The sequence below is a fragment of the Mastigoproctus giganteus genome, chromosome 4, assembly GCF_048544385.1.
Source record: "Mastigoproctus giganteus isolate SK-2022 chromosome 4, ASM4854438v1, whole genome shotgun sequence".
NCBI classification, from domain to species: Eukaryota; Metazoa; Arthropoda; class Arachnida; order Uropygi; family Thelyphonidae; genus Mastigoproctus; species Mastigoproctus giganteus.
The window spans coordinates 215,820,133-215,838,714 of record NC_143578.1 but is presented as its reverse complement, the minus strand read 5'-3'; the positions used below and the strand labels follow the sequence as shown (position 1 = coordinate 215,838,714).

Here is an 18,582-nt window from a genome sequence, read left to right as displayed (position 1 = left end):
TTTACACTTTTACATCACCTGACCAGGCAGAGGAATTGACGAAGTCTTTCTGTCGTCTTTCTGTGCATACGTTAACCTATTTTCGGCTTAAAGTAAACCCTTAAAAATCCAAATATATCATCTTTTCCCCTAGAGCAAACGCAGACCTCAATCCAGCAGCCTCTCTGCAGCGATTCATTGCGGGGATATTCTCGTGGCCTCCCATTCCGTAAAATTCCTAGGAGTTGTATTGGACGAAAACCTAACGTATTAGGAACAAATACAGGAATTGCGTTCAAGGGCATTACTGGCTTTCTGGGGTATGAAACTTAATCTCTGTAGAGCGCACAACAAGGAAACAGTCAGAAAATTTCTCCTCTACTATTTTAGTTCTATCATCACTTATGGGATTGAAGTTTGGTCGGCTGCTCCTATGTCTAGTCTGAAGACGCTGTGGGATCTGGAATTCTGGGTCCTAAAGTGGGCCAACAATTGGGCTCACTTACCCTATAGAACACCAAAATCACAGCTCCGCAAAAATTTCAGATAAACCCGAGCCCAGCACCTGGCATATGCGAGGAAGCTCACCATGGCGCTTAATATTTGCTCCCCTGCTCTCGACTTAATTAATATCTGGGAAATCGTATGCTGCAATATCACTGGTAGACCCACAGAAACCGTACAGTGCTCTGCTCTAACCTGAAGAAGCTCTCGACCTTTAAGCGGCACTTTCCGAACAGCATCATCGGCGCGCTGTGCTCCGCAAACATTTATTTGGATGTGTGGACCAGAGATTCTGCCTACAGAGAAGAAAAGCGCAAATCCGTAGTCAAGTGCAGTCAGCCTTCGTGCAATTGTCAGTGGAACTAGTCCTAACTCCCAGTGAAAGTTTACAGACTGCCTCAATTTGTTACAGCTTGTATACAAGGTGTCTCAAAAATATTGATACAAAGGTTTAGGGGAGGTATGTAACATCTAAAGGAATGTGAATCGCATAGGAACCCATAACCGGAAACGTCACCATAAGTCGGTAGACGGCACTGTTCATCTGTTTGCGAGAGGGAAAATTTCTGGTTTACTCATTCAAGCAGTAGTCGCCGCACGAATCGCATGCATCGATATACGAACTGTGAGCTGGTAGACATGCACCTAGTGTATGGACTACCAGAGGGCAATGGACGAGAGTAGATATGTAGGGGGTTCTAACACATTTGCATAAAGTCTAAATGGTTTTAAACACAATTGTATAAGATCTGGAGGGATTTAAACACTTTTGCATACTATTCCACGACTACAGGTGTGAAAATTATATTTAGTTCACATTTCGTACCCTAGATGGCGCCACATGCTTACCGGTTTTGTTTAGTTCGTATTTTTGTCCCTAGATGGCACCATGTATATATCTCTATTTAATTTTTTTTTTACAGTACCAGTGTCTTTTTAATTAGCCATACATTCTTAAGTTGTGTCTGAAACGTTTTATTGGTACATTTTCTTCCTTTTTGTTGTATTCTCACAGTTTTAAAGCTTTATGGATAAAAAGAAAATTCCTTTTTGCTGTTTTTTACAGTACCAGAGTCTTTTTCTTGTGTGTATGCCTAATTAAAAATGTATTTTCTTTTTATCATTAAGTTGTGTGTAGAGTCTTTTTCTTGTGTGTAAGTTAACCTTTTTGAAAATACATTTTATTATTTTATATCTGTTAATATTTTTTAACCCTTTATTACTGTCTGAAGTTGTGTGTAAACCATTTTATTGACTCATTTCCTAAAATCCAAAACTCAAACATCAAGAAAATTTCTGCTTTTTAATGAATACTTTTTAAAAAGCTACATCTATGAACATTTTTAGAACTCGAACAATCTTTTTAATAATCAAAAAGACACAGTCTAATGAAATGGGAATAAATGAGCATAACGTTCAATATAACATTTCCTTAACTCTGATACCATACCAAGTACTGATAAAAAGAAAAATACATTTTAATTAGCCATGCATGTGATAAAAAGAAAATACATTTTTTTAATCAGTTGTACATGTATTCTCTGTATACATTCTTAAGTTGTCTGAAACATTTCTTTTTGCTGTATCACATTGTAGCTGTTTGGACCGTCCAGTCCCTGCCAACCACGGGGAAAACGTATACTTTCATTGTATCTTCTTTCTTTTTGCTGTATCACTTTGTAGTTGTTTGGAAGTTCAACCTCCCCCAGCCAGTTGAGGAATGGCCTACCGTCGAGTCCCTGCCAACCACAGGGAAAACGTATACTTTCACTACATCTTCTTTCTTTTTGCGGTATCACTTTGTAGTTGTTTGGAAGTTCAACCTCCCCCTGCCAGTTGAGGAAAGACCTACCGTCGAGTCCCTGCCAACCACGGGGAAAACGTATACTTTCACTACATCTTCTTTCTTTTTGCGGTATCACTTTGTAGTTGTTTGGAAGTTCAACCTCCCCCTGCCAGTTGAGGAAAGGCAAGAAAATACATTTTTTTAATCAGTTGTACATGTATTCTCTGTATACATTCTTAAGTTGTGTCTGAAACATTTCTTTTTGCTGTATCACATTGTAGCTGTTTGGACCGTCGAGTCCCTGCCAACCACGGGGAAAACGTATACTTTCACTACATCTTCTTTCTTTTTGCTGTATCACTTTGTAGTTGTTTGGAAGTTCAACCTCCCCCAGCCAGTTGAGGAATGGCCTACCGTCGAGTCCCTGCCAACCACGGGGAAAACGTATACTTTCACTACATCTTCTTTCTTTTTGCGGTATCACTTTGTAGTTGTTTGGAAGTTCAACCTCCCCCTGCCAGTTGAGGAAAGGCCTACCGTCGAGTCCCTGCCAACCACGGGGAAAACGTATACTTTCACAGTATCTTCTTTCTTTTTGCTGTATCACTTTGTACTTGTTTGGAAGTTCAACCTCCCCCTGCCAGTTGAGGAATGGCCTACCATCGAGTCCATGCCAACCGCGGGGAAAACGCATGTATTCACAACGTGGCTCCATAGTACAGACTTGTAGAATCTTAGCAGATCTGATACTTGAAAAACACAAAAGTTGTAGAAAAACAGTGAATGTAACGACAGAGGGTATACAACTCATATATAAAGTGTTCTACACATCCGGTGTTGCATAGTTTTTAGGTCTACTCCACCCGTGGATATATGCTTAACTCAAGAAGAATAGTAGCGTGACAACGTCTACCCATCCTGTTTTTTTGGTCTACGCCTACCGGGATATGTGCTTAACAATATAACGCAAGAAGAATAGTAACATGACGACACCCTCCATCATTTTTTTATTTACTGAAACGATAAACACATCAAATAAGCTCATCGGAATATTTGTGTTAATTGTGTAATGTCGCAACTTGACAATTTCCTCCTTCACGTTTAATTTTACTGAAGCGATAAATGTAATAACATGACGACTTTCTCCATCACTTTTTATTTACTGAAGCGATAAATAATCTCATCGGTTAATTGTATAATGTCACACCATGACAACTTCCTCCTCATCTTTTTTATTTTACTGAAGCGATAAGCATATCAAATAAGCTCATCGGAATATTTGTGTTATGTACCACCATGAGAACTTTTTATTTTTAAAAGTGATAAAAAATATTTTCTTTCGAGTGTGTCTTTTCACAGTTTTAAACCTTTATTGATCCTTTGATAAAAAGAAAAATTCATTGTCTTGTCATAGTATTAACTACTCCATCAGTGTCTTTTTTTTTTGTGTGGGTGTAAAGCTTTTTATAGGTTCGTTTCCATAGAGATTCAATATGAAGATAGTTTTAATTAGAGGTTTTTTATTATTATTGTAACCCTTTGTTATTGTCTTAACTTATGTGTGTAAACCCTTTTATTGAAACATTTCCTAAAATCAAAAAAAACTCAAACATCAAAGAGAATTTATGCGCGTGCGCGAGTTGTGGCATGTGGTGTTCGTTTACGCTCCTGATATTAATTCAGTTTTAGATTAGTTATACTTGACGTTATGAAATGATTCGCCTACTAATGAATTCCTCTTCCTCTGCTCAAGCTTGATGTGGTATCATCTTCGTGATATAATAAACAGGTATTTCTGATTTTTTAAATTATTCTGCTCACGTTTGAAATTTCTTCATTACGATGTATGCACAGCGCTTTAGCCCTCAAGAATTTAGCAAACGCCCCACTACCCTTAAGGCTTAAGTGGACAATGAGTCAACCTTGACCAAGTTAGAAAGCATCGCCACTACTGAGTTCCCTAGGGAAATCCTCCCTCTCTTCTGTCTTTTGTGCTTAGCACACCTGTCACAACCATTTATGTTTTCTTGTGTTTTCTCAGTAATCTCTTTGGAAACGCGAATATAAAAGCTGCAAGCTTTATAGTGCCAGAGCAAACACACTACTCGGAATTAAAACTAACTAATAAAATTGAACATTGTTCACTACTTCCAAGCAATTTAAAGACCCTAAATCAGGCATGTCACAGAAACAGAGTAACTTGCAACAATTCGTCTGCCTAGCCTGCCGCGACGGGAAGGAACCAACCATTCGATGTCATGTATGCAAATTAAACTTTTGTGCCCACTCAGTTAAAACAGACATCGCACATCTTTCTAAACTACGTCGGAGAAGGTTCGCATGTGATAAATGCCTTAGAGAAGACGCTGAAGTATCTGAACTTCCTCTATCCCAGACTGAAACTAGCCGTATCGACCAGATGTTAACTGATCTCATTCAACATTCAAATACTGGTTTGCCTGAACTTATGACCATCGCATGCGACGAAACTACCTGACGGGACTGCCAACCACGGTGTATGCAGCGCTAATCAGTCCAAGTCTCCACCGGAAACTAATGATCAAAATTGTGCCTCGGTCGTTAATGTGTCCTCCACCTCAAACCAGACGCTAGTCACAACAGGTACTTTTCAACGTGAAGATGAATCTCCAAGAATTAACGCCGAAGCTACAGTGTCGACCCCTCCTCTACAGTCAGACAGCGTAGACTTCTTGGTCCTCCTAATTCACCAGTTGAGATCCCAAATTGAGGATCTGAAGGATGAAGTTTACTCGCTGAGGAACCAAAATAAACATATCACACATATGCTCTCTGACCTCTGCTCTTTGGTGAGCGAAAATGGAAAGCTGACATCTCAGCCACCAATAATAAATAAACGGACAAAATCTACACAAACTGTCAAACCTCCTAGCCTTATAAAGCCTAGCTCCCATGCTCAAATTCACTCGAGACAATCAGGAGATAGATCTCAAGACACTCCGACTGAGCACATTAACAGGGCCCAATCACGCCCTCAGCAGAAGGCTAGTGACCAACCACAGCTGCAATCTTATGAAGAAGTACCCCAACCAGAGAAACCACCAGAAAATAGTAAACACTCCCTACAAGCCCCAGAACTAAACAGTAATTCAATAAACGCCCATCAAGCTCTGCCCACGTCATATGCTGGTATGCTTACCAACAGCCCTTCTAGCGATACTTACGTCCCATCTGGAGATAAACAAAGTTCCCTCATTACCACAGCCAACCCTGCCTCAAATTCCTCTGGATGCCTTTCTGATATCAATATTGATTGCCTTTCCCATCACGCTAATATTCATAACCAGATCTCCCTGCCCCGCCTAGTAACAGCTTCTAAATCTCGTCTGACACTGGCCGAGAAATATAACATCTCGGTAGTTTCCACCAAAGCCAAGATTTTTGCATCCAGATTTGGACCTAGAACATCTCCTGAATCTATAATGAGAATGTTTAACGAGGAACATAACCTCTCAGTTCAGGTTAAACGGCTTAAAAGCCGGCAAACACGCTATGCCTCTTTCCTTATAATGTGTTCTCCTGCTGTCTATAAAAAAGTTATAGATCCAGCCTCCTGGCCCCAAGGTATATATATCAGACCATTTTCTGAGAAAAAGAGCCCCCATCAACAACCTCAACTAATTAACAATCCTCGATAGCAATCAACGCTGAAAGGGAACAAGCATGAATGCCCCACATTCCGGGCAATTTCTCAAAATGTGCGCAGCATAATTCAAAATTATACAAGTGGTGACAAACAGCGGCATCAAAAAATTGGTACCATCAGCCTTCAACCACCAATAAATAACAGTTCGGGAATGCTCATCCCAACGTGGGTCACGAATCGACAAATTAGAAAGCCTGCCTTGAATAAAAATATTAGAGACACATGCCTTAAAAAGATCCAAAAAACTTGCATAATCAGAGTCTTGTACCAGAATGTTAGAAGCCTCCGCAACAAACTGGATATCATTGATCAAATCTTGCTCGCTAGTGATATCGATATTCTCTGTGTTACAGAAACCTGGCTTGATAAAGACCAAGAATTTTTCACATCTTGTGCTCCAGCTGGGTATAAATCAGCGTTTACTTCCAGAGTTGACCAAAGAGGAGGCGGCGTTGCCATTTTCTTTAAGAGCTCACAGGCCTCACTAGTTCATCAAGTATCTAGCAAAACAACAGCATATGAAGCTCTCGCTGTTACTCTCAGCTACAATAGCGTTCTTATAGATGTAATTGCCATATATATACCCCCAGCACCTTCATATGACGCCATCCATGAAATATCAAACTGGATCATTAACCAGCTTCATCCTTCAGCTTTGCACTTTGTCTGTGGAGACTTTAATCTTCCTCCCCAACTAGCTAACCTTCAGCAAATGCTCCTGTCAAACCTATCTTGTACTGGGTTACAAATGATTAATGACCTCCCGACCAGAGGTAACAATCAACTAGATCTCATCCTTGCTTCTTTTCCTTGCACACCTGATTACATGCCAGAGACTTATTTTAATTCGGACCACAAGCCAATTATTGTTATTTTACAGATACCTGCTCCAAACTTCAATGTTGTGAATTCAATTAACACCAGAGTAATAGTTAGTCCCAGATTTTTGAGCATTGCTAAATGTGTTGAGGCTGCCTCTGCCATCCCGTGGTCAGTCCTTGAAAACTGTGATCTTGAAATTGCAGTAAATCTGCTTACTAATTGGCTTAAGACGATTGCGACATTTGCAGCATCAAAGAGAATTTCTATTATGCCTCGGTCCAGAGCATGGTGGACTCCCCATCTTAATATGAGCTTCAAATTAAAACAGCAACTCCACAAAATGTGGAAGCAGTCGCAAAGTGTTCAAGACAGGATAGCCTACTCTAGATCCCGTGCAACATTCAACAGGCTGAAATCTCAAGCAATTAAGAATTATATGGTCAGCACCCTTCGTAGAGGAAAAACCCCCTACTTTGAACGGCCTTCTGATTTCCCACAAAAACTTGAACCTAACCAGTGGCTAGACTTTATATCCAGATTTGCCTCGAACTCGGAACAATGTCCTCATCTTGAGACACCAACAACTGAAATCCCCCCCGACACGCTTTCTGCAGTATCAATTTCCAGGGAACAGCTTATTTCTGCCATAAATTCTACACCGGCTTCTGCTAAGGCAGGTGCAGATGAAATACCCCAATTCATTATTAAATGTCTTAGCTCATACATTTTGGGTCCCCTTCAAACTATTTTTAATGCTATTTTGTCAAGTAATTTCTTTCCCCAGCAATGGAACATCTACCTTGTGAAGCCTATACCAAAAATTCAATCACCTACTCTTCTTAAGCACTACCGGCCAATCTCCAATGCCTCAAGTCTTCTAAAACTCCTAGAGAAGATACTTCTCCCCATTTTAACTAAACAACTTCTTCCACATCAGCCTCATCAAATCCACTACTCTCTTCCTCATAGATCCACTGTGACTAATCTCTTAGCCACCACCAGCTCTATCCTCTCTGCGTTTGAATCTCATGCAGAGCTTGCAGTCACTTATGTAGACCTCGAAGCAGCATTTGACTCAATAAATGTTCCTGCAATGCTGAAGCTACTTTCAGACCATTATCAAATCAAGGGAGACACCCTACAGTTCCTCACCTCACTCCTTCAAAATAGAATAATCCGGCTTACTGTCCACGGCCAAACATACGAGCGATGTGTCTCTTCAGGCGTGCCACAGGGTGGTGTCTTATCCGGCCTCTTATTTACAGCGCTCATCTCGCCGCTTGTTGAGTCCAGGCATGATACTCTATGCTATGCTGATGATATGAAGCTCCTCACACTGATTTCTCCACATGATGATCTTCTTGTGATAACAGCATCAATTAACAATATACTTCTGGAATTTGCAAACTACCTCAACCAGTTTGGACTAAAAATAAATCCAGAAAAGTCTGAATTTATGATATTCTCGTTAAAGAAAACGCCTTCCTATATTCAGCCAATACTATGCAATTCCCCTATTCCCATCGTCAAGAAACATACTGATTTGGGGGTTGTTTTTGATCCTAAGCTCTGCTTTGGTAACCACATGGAAAAGCTGCTCACCCAGGCAGCTCGACTCCGATGGATGGCCAAACAGCATTTGCATTACATTAATGAAGTAACGATCACCAGAAGATATATAAAAAGCACGGTATACTCTCCGCTTCTATATGCTGCAGAAGTATGGGCATCTGCCGCCCCTAGCACAATTCGACCACTCTTTTCTACTGAGTTTTGGCTCTTAAAATGGGTCATAAACAAACATAAACTTCCTCCACAGTTAAGGACAACTGAAATGGCCAGTTTGATAAAAATTCACAGGCTTCCCACGCTGATTAAGGTGAAATGCCTTACCACAACTGTAAAAATGATTACTGGAAAGATCTCGGCACCATCATTCTGGGACCTGTGCTCTTGGAGAGTCCCTCAGCCTTCCCTCAGAGCGACTCCAGCTCTATGCCCACATCTCAGCCGTCTCCACCTATCCGATAGGTTTCTGCCATATCAGCTACTTCCATGTGCCCAGTCTTTGGATGCTGACCTTAATAAGTTTTCTAGTGATAAGGAGTATAGACGCCGCATCCTTAAATTGTACTTCCCCGTCCCTGATTCTGCTCCTTGAAGCTCGCCTTAACGCCGCAATCCAGAAATGCGACATGAAGATGGCTTACCAACGAGCCTTGTAATTTTCCACCTGTATATTATCTGTTCATTGTGATGTTGATAATTGTGTTATACTTTGAGTGTTGAGCTCCATTTACTTTTGATTCGTTCATATATGTATTTTATATTTAATTTATTAATTTCCTTTCTTACATATTGTAATATCACTGTTAACCCCTGGCCTTGTGGCCGTGAAGGGCTTATTGCAATGTATCCATTGTATTACCATTATTATTATTATTGCAATAAAGATTTCTAAACTAAAATTTCTGCTTTTTAATGAACACTTTTTTTAAAAAAAGGTACATCTAAGAAAAATTTTCTGCTTTTAATGAACATTTTTTTTTTTTAAAAAAGCTACATCTATGAACAAACAGTAACATTTTCAGATGGGTGGAAGCAGTCCATCCGCCAATCTTCACGTTGTGGTTCGGAGATAATAATAATCACTATCAGGATGATGACAAATATAAATAGTGCGATGCCTTCGACACTGTCCATTCCTACCTGTGGAGATAGAGAAATGTTAGCAGACTATTATAATCCTAAAGTAATAGGTAGTTTCAGTTCTATTGACGCTCTTCAAAAACATACTAAATTACCCAGACGTGTTGTGCGCGAATTCCTAGCTAGTCAACCTACTTACGTGAGACATCGACAGCAAAGAATTAATTTTCGGAGGAATCAAATTAAAGTTCCCGGACTTAATCACACTTTTCAATGTGACCTGGGTGACCTGTCGGCTCTCGCTGACTCAAACGATGGATATCGTTACCTTCTGGTTTGTGTGGATTGCTTCTCGCGATATTCTTGGGTCAGAAAACTGAAAAGCAAAAATGCCAACGAGGTGGTGCAGGCGTTCAGATCTATTTTCGAAGAAGAAACACCGTTTTGTGTTAATACCGACCAAGGAAAAGAATTCACTAATGCGTCTCTTCGTCGGTTATTCCAATCCCTTGGTATCAATTTCTATACAACAAGATCGGAAAAGAAGGCAGCTATTGCCGAGCGCTTCATTCGTACACTGAAAGAAAAAATTTATAAGTGGATTTCTTATTCCAAAAGTCAGAAATATATTCACGTACTCGACGATATTGTGGCTACGTATAATCGTACTACCCATCGTTCTATAGGTATGGCCCCTGTAAAAGTCACACTTGCTAACGAAGAAGAAGTGTATAATAGGCTCTACCACAGCCATAGCAAAACCCCGAAACCGAAATTTAAAATCGGAGATAGAGTTGTTTTGAGCAGCGGGTCTCACCCTTTTCGCAAAGGTTACTGGGGGAATTGGACGAGAGAAGTGTTTACTATTACACGTGTTTTGAAGCGTAACCCTGTTGTGTACAGTGTGACAGGCCGTGATGGTGAGCAGATAGAAGGAACGTTTTACGAAACACAGTTACAGAAAGTTAACTTTGACGATAATCTACCACCTGACGTCTACCCCATCGAAAAGGTACTTAAACAAAGGACAGTTAGAGGACAACGTCAGTTATTAGTCAAATGGTTAGGCTACCCACAAAGCTTCAACAGCTGGGTCAGCTCACAAGATGTTTTTCCTTACACTACCCAGTAATGCTAGTATGGATCTGCATCCTAGAAATTCTCAGTCACAATTCACAGTGGAACTGCCTAATGCTGTTTCTCTCTCGGGCAAATGGGAAGTAGCACTTGCATAAGTACATTTTCCTCTTTCATGGGATAATATCTCCGATGGATGGAACATATTCACAATACACCCCAAAAAGAAAAAAGAAGTCAGAGCGATGACAGTATTAAAAGAAATGTATACCACTTCCTCAAAACTTATCGATGATGTTAATTCTGTCGACAGTGATATTCAACTGAAAGTGAAAACTGACGGAACGAAAGAACAGTTCACGTTAAGGGTGAAGAACGAGGGTATAGTGAAAATCTCTAAAGTTTTTACACGGGTTATAGGTATCGATAAGACATTTAGCGAGGATCAAGGAGGGTTCCATATTTTCAGAAATTATCACGTCGGTGAGTGGGTTTCCAAGAAGGAAATCACATTGCCTAAAGAAGCAGCCAATAGAACGATCACATATCGGGGTGTGAAAGCAGAAGCTGTTCAGGTCTGTAAACTACCACGAGGGAGCTACAAAAGTATACCACAGGTGCTTAACGCAATGATGAAACTGGCACCCCAACTCGATGCAAAAGTGAACTCCATAGGTATAGTATCTATCGAAATCGATCCATCGGTTTACCTTCGATTCCCAAAAACAGGACTCGGTCAGATGCTAGGTTTCGAAAAACTAGGCAGAGATTTAGAAGGTAGAGTTTACGCTAAGTATCAGGCAGATATATATAGGGGTGTCAGTTCCTATTTCGTCTATTGTAATCTAATTGAGGATCAGGTTGTAGGCGACACGAAAGCGCCACTGTTACGTGTCGTATCGTTTTCCAATAACGGAGAGTTCTCGCATTTAGATTATTATCCCCTCCAGTTAAACACGTTCCATACCGTTACAATCCAAGTGCGTACAGATAGCGGTGAATTCGTGCCGTTCAGTGAGGGAAAGACTACAATTAAACTCCATTTCCGTGAACGATGAATGCGTACGTCCATTACTACACAATACAAGCAGGGGGGAACCCATACTTCGCTGGGCCCTCTATCCAGAGAGGTCACGGTTTAGGAAGCATCTTCCGAACAGCATTCCGTTTTCTGACTCCGATACTGAAACCTGCAGCAGCTTTCATCGGTCGACAAGTACTGTCGGCAGGACGAAATATCGTTGATGATGTAGTATCAGGTATTCCAGCTAAACGTTCGTTTTTAAATCGTGTATCAGAAGTCGGACAAGCCATTAAAGACAAGGTGCGTAATCAGAGCGGTGGTAAACGTAGACGTCGCGATATTTTCGATGGAGGTTATGATGTCTGAGCTGGATCTTTTCAGTAAACCCGCCACTAATATGTGTGTCGAACGGTCGTCGTATGTTACTTTCCTTCCTCTAGCATCTGTAGATAGTGTAGGCCCGATCGAATTCTATATTCCGGGGACTTCAGAAGAATATCTAGACCTCGGGAAAAGTTATTTGCGGTTGAAGGTGCGAATCACCAGAAGCGATGGAAAAGATCTGGAAGAAAATGATAAAGTAGGAGTCGTTAACAATTTCTTTCACTCTCTATTCAGTCAAGTCGATCTCTTTGTACAAGACAAACTGATTAACCCATCGTCGAATACGTACCCTTATCGTGCATACCTGGAAACACTTCTTAACTATGGACGGGAAGCCAAGAATTCGCAACTGACAACTGAGATGTACGTCAAAGATCAGTACACCGATGTTAAACAGATGTTCGAGAAGGATGATAGTGGTATGTACCAACGATCGAAATCCTTCTCAAAATCGAAAACTGCAGAGATGTTAGGAAGACTTCGACTCGATCTGTGTCACCAATCTAAATACATAGTGAATAACGTCTCCCTCCGTTTACGACTGGTAAGAAGTTCCCCCGAATTTTGTTTGCTTTCCAACGATTCGTCAACTGCCAAGTTGAACATTATGGAAGCAACGTTATTCGTACGTAAAGTGAAATTGAATCCTCAGATTCAACTCGCACACATCACTGTTTTAGAGAAGAACCCGCTCGTGTACCCGATTAATCGCGTGAACGTGACATACTTTTCTATTCCCAAAGGAATGGTAGATTCCACACGTGATAATATATTCCTAGGACAAATCCCATCGCGAGTGATTGTGGGTTTGGTGTCTAGCGAAGGTTTCAATGGATCATATGCTCGTAACCCTTTTAATTTCTCTCACTTCAACCTGTGTTACTTACAAGTGACGGCCGATGGTATTCAGTACCCGTCAATACCTCTGACTCCTGACTTTAAGACAGGACAGTATACGAGATCGTATCTGTCGCTCTTCTCTTCATTAAATAAATGGACGGAAGACACCGGAAACGATTTGTCATATTCCGAGTATTCAGTCGGTAATGTTGTGTACGCTTTTGACCTATCACCAGACGAAAATGCCATCGGTCAACATGTTAGTGCACTGAAACGGGGGAGCGTACGTCTCGAACTGAAATTTTCATCACCATTGCCTGAAAACGTCACGTGCGTCTTGTACAGTGAATTCGAGAACGTGGTTTCGATGACAAAAGACAGATCGGTTCTTCTGGATTATGAACACTGAAGAAATAGCACGTTTGTTGGAAAGTGTTGTTAAAGATTACCCCATAAGTGTATGTGCTCGCGACGAACTGCCTACGAACATTCTTAGTAAACCGTTTCTTCTAGTTGTCAACACCGATCCATCCGACAGACCAGGAACCCATTGGATAGCTATCTACCTCGGAGAAGAAGAAGCCGATTACTTCGACACGTTTGCTCGCCCCCCTCCCGAAGATTTTGCGGCGTTTCTGAAAAGGCAAAGTCGCAAGTGGACTCATAACAAGACTGTAATACAACATCGGGAATCTATAGCTTGTGGACTGCATTGTGTTTTCTTTTTAACCCATAGATGTCGCGGTATTACTATGAGACAGATTGTTAACGAATGTTATTGTAAAAATTTGTGGGGCAATGATATTCTTGCCACTTTAGATGTAATCGATCACTTAAATAAACAAATTTAAAAAAAAAAAAAAATTGTCTACTTACATGCTTATCCACTGTATTTTCTTTCCTCTCAAGCGACGGGGAGACGTCAGAATCGACGGTTTCTTCCTTGCACGTTTGGGCGCGCGCTTTTCCCCGGCCGCCGCGGGAGGGAGCACGAGGGCCTCCTCCGGAGGCCTGCTTTTCTTCTTCAGTCCCAGAAAAGCCTGCAATGTTTGAAGGTAGGCCTTCACCTTGGATTCGATCGACATGTCCTGTCTCTTCAGAATTTCGGACATCTCTTCGTCTAGAGAAATCATCCTTTGGTGTTCTGGTGGTGCCAGGAGTAAATATTTTTTGAACGAGTCGTTCATTTTCTTATTAGCGATGTTATCAGTGGAATTATCAGACTGCCTAGTAAGGGAAACAGCGCTCCTCCTTGCTGGGTAATAAGTCTCCGTCGCTTTGTGAAGGGGACAGTTTTATCTGCTAGAACACGTAGCAGTTTCTTTTTGCGCTGCAGTCTAAGACGTTCTTTGGGGGTGATTGGTATGTTACCTCTTAGTAAATTCTTACACAGTTCGCACAAAACAGTGACCTGAGAATGTGATGCCTGTCTCAAAATTGTATTTGCTTGCTTGGGGCTGGCACCAGACAAAAACCTGATGAAGTCACTATGTTTTCGGAGTCTTTTAGCCATGAAGGTACATATGCAATTGACGGGCCGTCCTCCGGTAATATACACGAGCGCAGACGTAATTGTTCTGGTGTATCTTGTCGAAAGTCCAGTAATAAATATGAGAACGGTTTTTCTGTGGCCTCCTTATAAATTTCGACTAGAACACTCGAACGCCCTGGAAATACTTGCGAGGCTAGGTGAGATATTTGTCGGGAATCTCTGGGGTTTTTAAAAACGATTAAATAGTGTGAGTTAAGACTGATGGTTCTATATTGACTACCCTGACAGAACAAATTTTGGGAGAGAAGACAGATACTTGTGTTCCTGTGATGGCTTCCTTTAATGAATATTTCAGCGATTTCGGAACTGTCTTTTGCAACGTGTAGGAGATCGTCGATTATGATTAGATTTCTGACACGTCTATCGACTTCGGGCAGATTTAAGCCTTTTACGAATTCAACGTGCGGAAACTGTAAGAACCGATCCTGCTCTTCAGAGTAGCAGTAAATTATTCTCTCCGGAGGGGGTGAAATTAGCTGTTTGCTGTTTTTAATAAGGGACAGAATGAAGGTTGTTTTACCGCTTTGAGTACCACCGGCAGCGACACATGTGAAGGGGTGGATAAAGGAACACATAGTGACAGGGTTATAACCGACGAATCATTTTTGATTGTGTTTTTCACGGAAGTTTCCATATGGGAATGTACAGGTGTGCTCTCCAACTATGCGCTTCTTAAATGTGAAACCATACCGCCTAGTTAACGATGTGTGGAGTAGCTTGCACTGCCATTTGTCACGTTTCACGCTGAACGGTACAGGAACTGTCACTTCAACTTGTTCACCCGTTGCTGCAGATCGCATTACATCCAAGTTTACGAGTCGGCTGTTATTCTCGTTTAGGGTAATGCCTTTACATTTTGTTACAGATTTGCCCGAGCGTGTTCTGTACGAATACGATTTGGGTCCTGAAGTAGCGAATTCTAAAATAGTGTCACCTTCCAATTCATCTACTAGTTCACCTAGTGAGTGGCCTGTAGCTGGAAGTGTATCGCCTGGTTTATATGAGAATACCAAACTGTCGGTATCTGTATAAATTAAACGCTCTCCCAGAGGTGCGATGGCTTTATACAGTTTAATTCGACCGTATGAGGCAACAAAGGATCCTATTACAGCGTTTCCTTTGCGATATGGAGGTTCTGTACCTTCAAGAAGGCTGTATGCTATCAGCATTTTTTCTTCAGTGACTAGTCGAGCATCGTGAATAATTTTACTGTCATCCATGAAGTGTTCAACGAGGTTTGAGTAGGACGAGCATAGAACAGTATTTACACGATTTGTCCGCATGGCAAGCCTTCCCCATAAAGAATTCATGCATAATTTTCCCAAAGCACGCCGGGATGCGTTTTTTTTTAATTTGGGCATGATCAAGTGTAATACCTTCTTTCTGCTTTAATTCTTGGATGTAACTGTCACGATCGATACCCTGAGGCCACCCCGAAGCCTCTTGTTTAATTTTCAAGAAGGTATCGATATACCCACCAAACAAAGATTCGTGTGTTTCATCAAAGTGCCACACTTCGTAGAATTCGACAACTTTGTAGCCATAGTCGCGTGCCAAATCCAGTTCTGGAGTTGTCCATACTCCTTTTATGGTCGTATCTTCGTGATTACAGAGAGTTGATTCCTCCTGAGCACATTTTGCACACAGAGGGAAAATTAACTTCCCATTACACGTTATCGGTAATATTGGAAGAAACAACTTCTCTGGTGCTTGCACACGTGCACTAGCAATGCCAAAGTATGCTTTGTTACTGTAATCGATATCTCTCAGAATAACATTTGGATGGCCACGCGGATACACTCCGTATTTACACACCCAGGGGTATAAGGAGCAAAAATCCATATAATGAATCTGCTCGTTTTCATCTGCTTTGTGGTACAGTTTAAAACAATCCACACGACCACCTCTGAGGGCACTTCTAGGGGTAATCGGTTCTGTTATATTAAAATCGGCTACAAAGGCATTCAAGACGGGGTTATTTTTTCTCATTTCATCGAATTGACATTCCCATATGGAAACCACGTTGTAGCCTTGGTTTTTCAGAAACATTTCACGATCCAACGTTTCTTCATAAAGAACTGACATGGGTAGATTTCTGTTTGTCTGTATCGTATTACCTCGATAGCATTTCCTACATCCGTGAAAATAACAACCATGAAATTCGTAAACTGTTTTATCTCGGATCCCATCAACGAAAAAGCGCCCAATCCGAACCTCACCCCCCAACGAACGGGCGTGTCGTATCGGTGTGTTCTCTTGTTGTTCTAGCCACGACAGCCATGCAATTGCTTTTCGACTTTGGACGTTCGACCCGCGATACCCCCCTGGGGGGAGGATAGCCATAGTGTTTTGGGGTAGAAAGTTCCTAGCGAAAATTCTACTACACGTTCCTGCTATGGTGATATCTTGGTTGAACGGATCGACGTCGGAGATATCGATTAGAAGAGATCTGAACTTGTTACAACTATCACGTAATACCCGTACATCGTCAAGTGTATATGCCATGAGCTCTGTTTTTAAGTCGTACGATTGGTCTTTCTTCTGATTGTACCATGTCTGGAACTCTACACTATCATCCTTCGACATAAATTCGGGTTTGAAATATTTTTTGTCTGGAATAGGACCTACATAATCTGTAGTTTGTAGAGTATGGAACGCATGTGGGAAGAATCCTTTTCGAAGTTCGGGTAATTCGAACATTGCAGGTAACCTTCTAAGGGGAACTGATAAGTACGAATAAGAATCTAAGAAGATGAGATTTAGTTTCAAATGATAAATTCCTAATATTTTAGAGCCGTCAAAAATAACACGAGGTTCGAAGTTCTTACCGTAGAGGTAAGTCAGTACGAAGTAACCATCGAAACCTCGCAAATTGTGTGCTATTATCCGTACATCTTTGTATTTGGGTTCGATGTGGCTAATGCTTCGACCATCGCGAGTACGTTTTGACGATTCACGAACTCCAAAAATCTCGTCCATGAATGCTGTAACACAGTTGGGTCCCTCATATGAACGCAGTTCTTCTCCAAAACTTGCAACACAGAGCACTGGTATATGCTCACCCTGATGCAACACCGTCTCGGTGTCGAAATAAATTATAAATACATGTTTTTTAGGGTCCTCTGGTTTCTGAACATAGCAGTGCTGTGACATGTGAACTATCTTACATTTTTCGCAATAGTCCGGGGGTTTGCATTTGTGTTGCTTCTGTGTGTTGAACGTTCGCAAACACTCACAACAGCGGTGATAACTCGAGCAGTTGTTGTTTTTTTTATGAGCATCGAAACAGATATTTCCTCTGTAATACCGAAAACAATCACTACACAGCACCAAATCGCCACTATGATACTCACGTGTTCGACACCTATTGCATGAATATGGACAAGAATGAGTATGAAGTCTTTCAATGCTTTGGAAAGTTTTAAAACACAGTGAGCAGTAATAATCTGCTCCAAATAACGCTTTCACAGACCTTACTACATCGTAGTGTTTGTCAATATACAGTAGAACTATTTGTTTCTCTGCTTCCTCTGTAATACCGAAAACAATCACTACACAGCACCAAATCGCCACTATGATACTCACGTGTTCGACACCTATTGCATGAATATGGACAAGAATGAGTATGAAGTCTTTCAATGCTTTGGAAAGTTTTAAAACACAGTGAGCAGTAATAATCTGCTCCAAATAACGCTTTCACAGACCTTACTACATCGTAGTGTTTGTCAATATACAGTAGAACTATTTGTTTCTCTGCTTCGGGGCCCTTGTAAATAACATCAAACTCGTTGTCAGCTGACAGTACAACTATCTGAAACTCGGGAGTAAGAACATGTTGGAATTTTTGCAGTTCTTCAACTCCACACACCGTCTCGGAAACGCCTGCTTTTTCATGTAATTGCTTGGCTCTCGAAGTCTGCAAACCGTTTCTGTCTTCGCGAACTTTTCTGTATGTAATGGTGTTGTCTTGTTCAGCTGAAAGAGCTGTTACTATTGCACGTCCCATGCATATATTATCATTATTCCTAATTTTGACAACACACTTCTTCTTTTCTAAGAAAGTGTTTAGATGTACAATAGTTCTTTTTTTTATATTTTTAGAACGACCAGCACCACCTTTATTTGTTATGTTTATCAGAACTAGATCGATTGATAGAGTGTCTGTTATTAGAAAGCCACTGCGCGACTGATCTACACAGAAAAACGCATTCATAATTCTATCTAATGTCAGTTCTGATATCTTCATAAATGGAAGATTTTTAGGGAGTCTGCGTTTACAC

At 41.0% G+C, this 18,582-nt stretch overlaps 3 protein-coding genes across 3 annotated transcripts; 2 read left to right on the top strand and 1 right to left on the bottom strand.

Moving 5' to 3' along the window:
• Positions 1–9,459: 9,459 nt before the first annotated feature.
• On the top strand, positions 9,460–10,557 carry LOC150087398 (uncharacterized). Its single transcript, XM_090372472.1, has 2 exons — positions 9,460–9,920; positions 10,044–10,557. The coding sequence occupies exons 1-2, from the start codon at positions 9,460–9,462 to the stop codon at positions 10,555–10,557; spliced, it is 975 nt and encodes a 324-aa protein (XP_090228598.1).
• A 1,366-nt stretch (positions 10,558–11,923) lies between these two features.
• On the top strand, positions 11,924–13,159 carry LOC150087397 (uncharacterized protein F54H12.2-like). Its single transcript, XM_090372471.1, has one exon. The coding sequence runs from the start codon at positions 11,924–11,926 to the stop codon at positions 13,157–13,159; it is 1,236 nt and encodes a 411-aa protein (XP_090228597.1).
• Positions 13,160–15,529: 2,370 nt separating this feature from the next.
• On the bottom strand, positions 15,530–17,455 carry LOC150087396 (uncharacterized). The gene has a single exon (XM_090372470.1). The coding sequence runs from the start codon at positions 17,453–17,455 to the stop codon at positions 15,530–15,532; it is 1,926 nt and encodes a 641-aa protein (XP_090228596.1).
• Between the last annotated feature and the right edge of the window lie 1,127 nt (positions 17,456–18,582).

Coding starts and splice junctions, on each gene's coding strand:
- LOC150087398 (XM_090372472.1), top strand. CDS start 9,460: ATGCCTTCGACACTGTCCATTCCTACCTGTGGAGATAGAGAAATGTTA. Junction 9,921..10,043: donor ACTAATGCGTCTCTTCGTCG/GTTATTCCAATC, acceptor TTATTCCAAAAG/TCAGAAATATATTCACGTAC.
- LOC150087397 (XM_090372471.1), top strand. CDS start 11,924: ATGTGTGTCGAACGGTCGTCGTATGTTACTTTCCTTCCTCTAGCATCT.
- LOC150087396 (XM_090372470.1), bottom strand. CDS start 17,455: ATGTCACAGCACTGCTATGTTCAGAAACCAGAGGACCCTAAAAAACAT.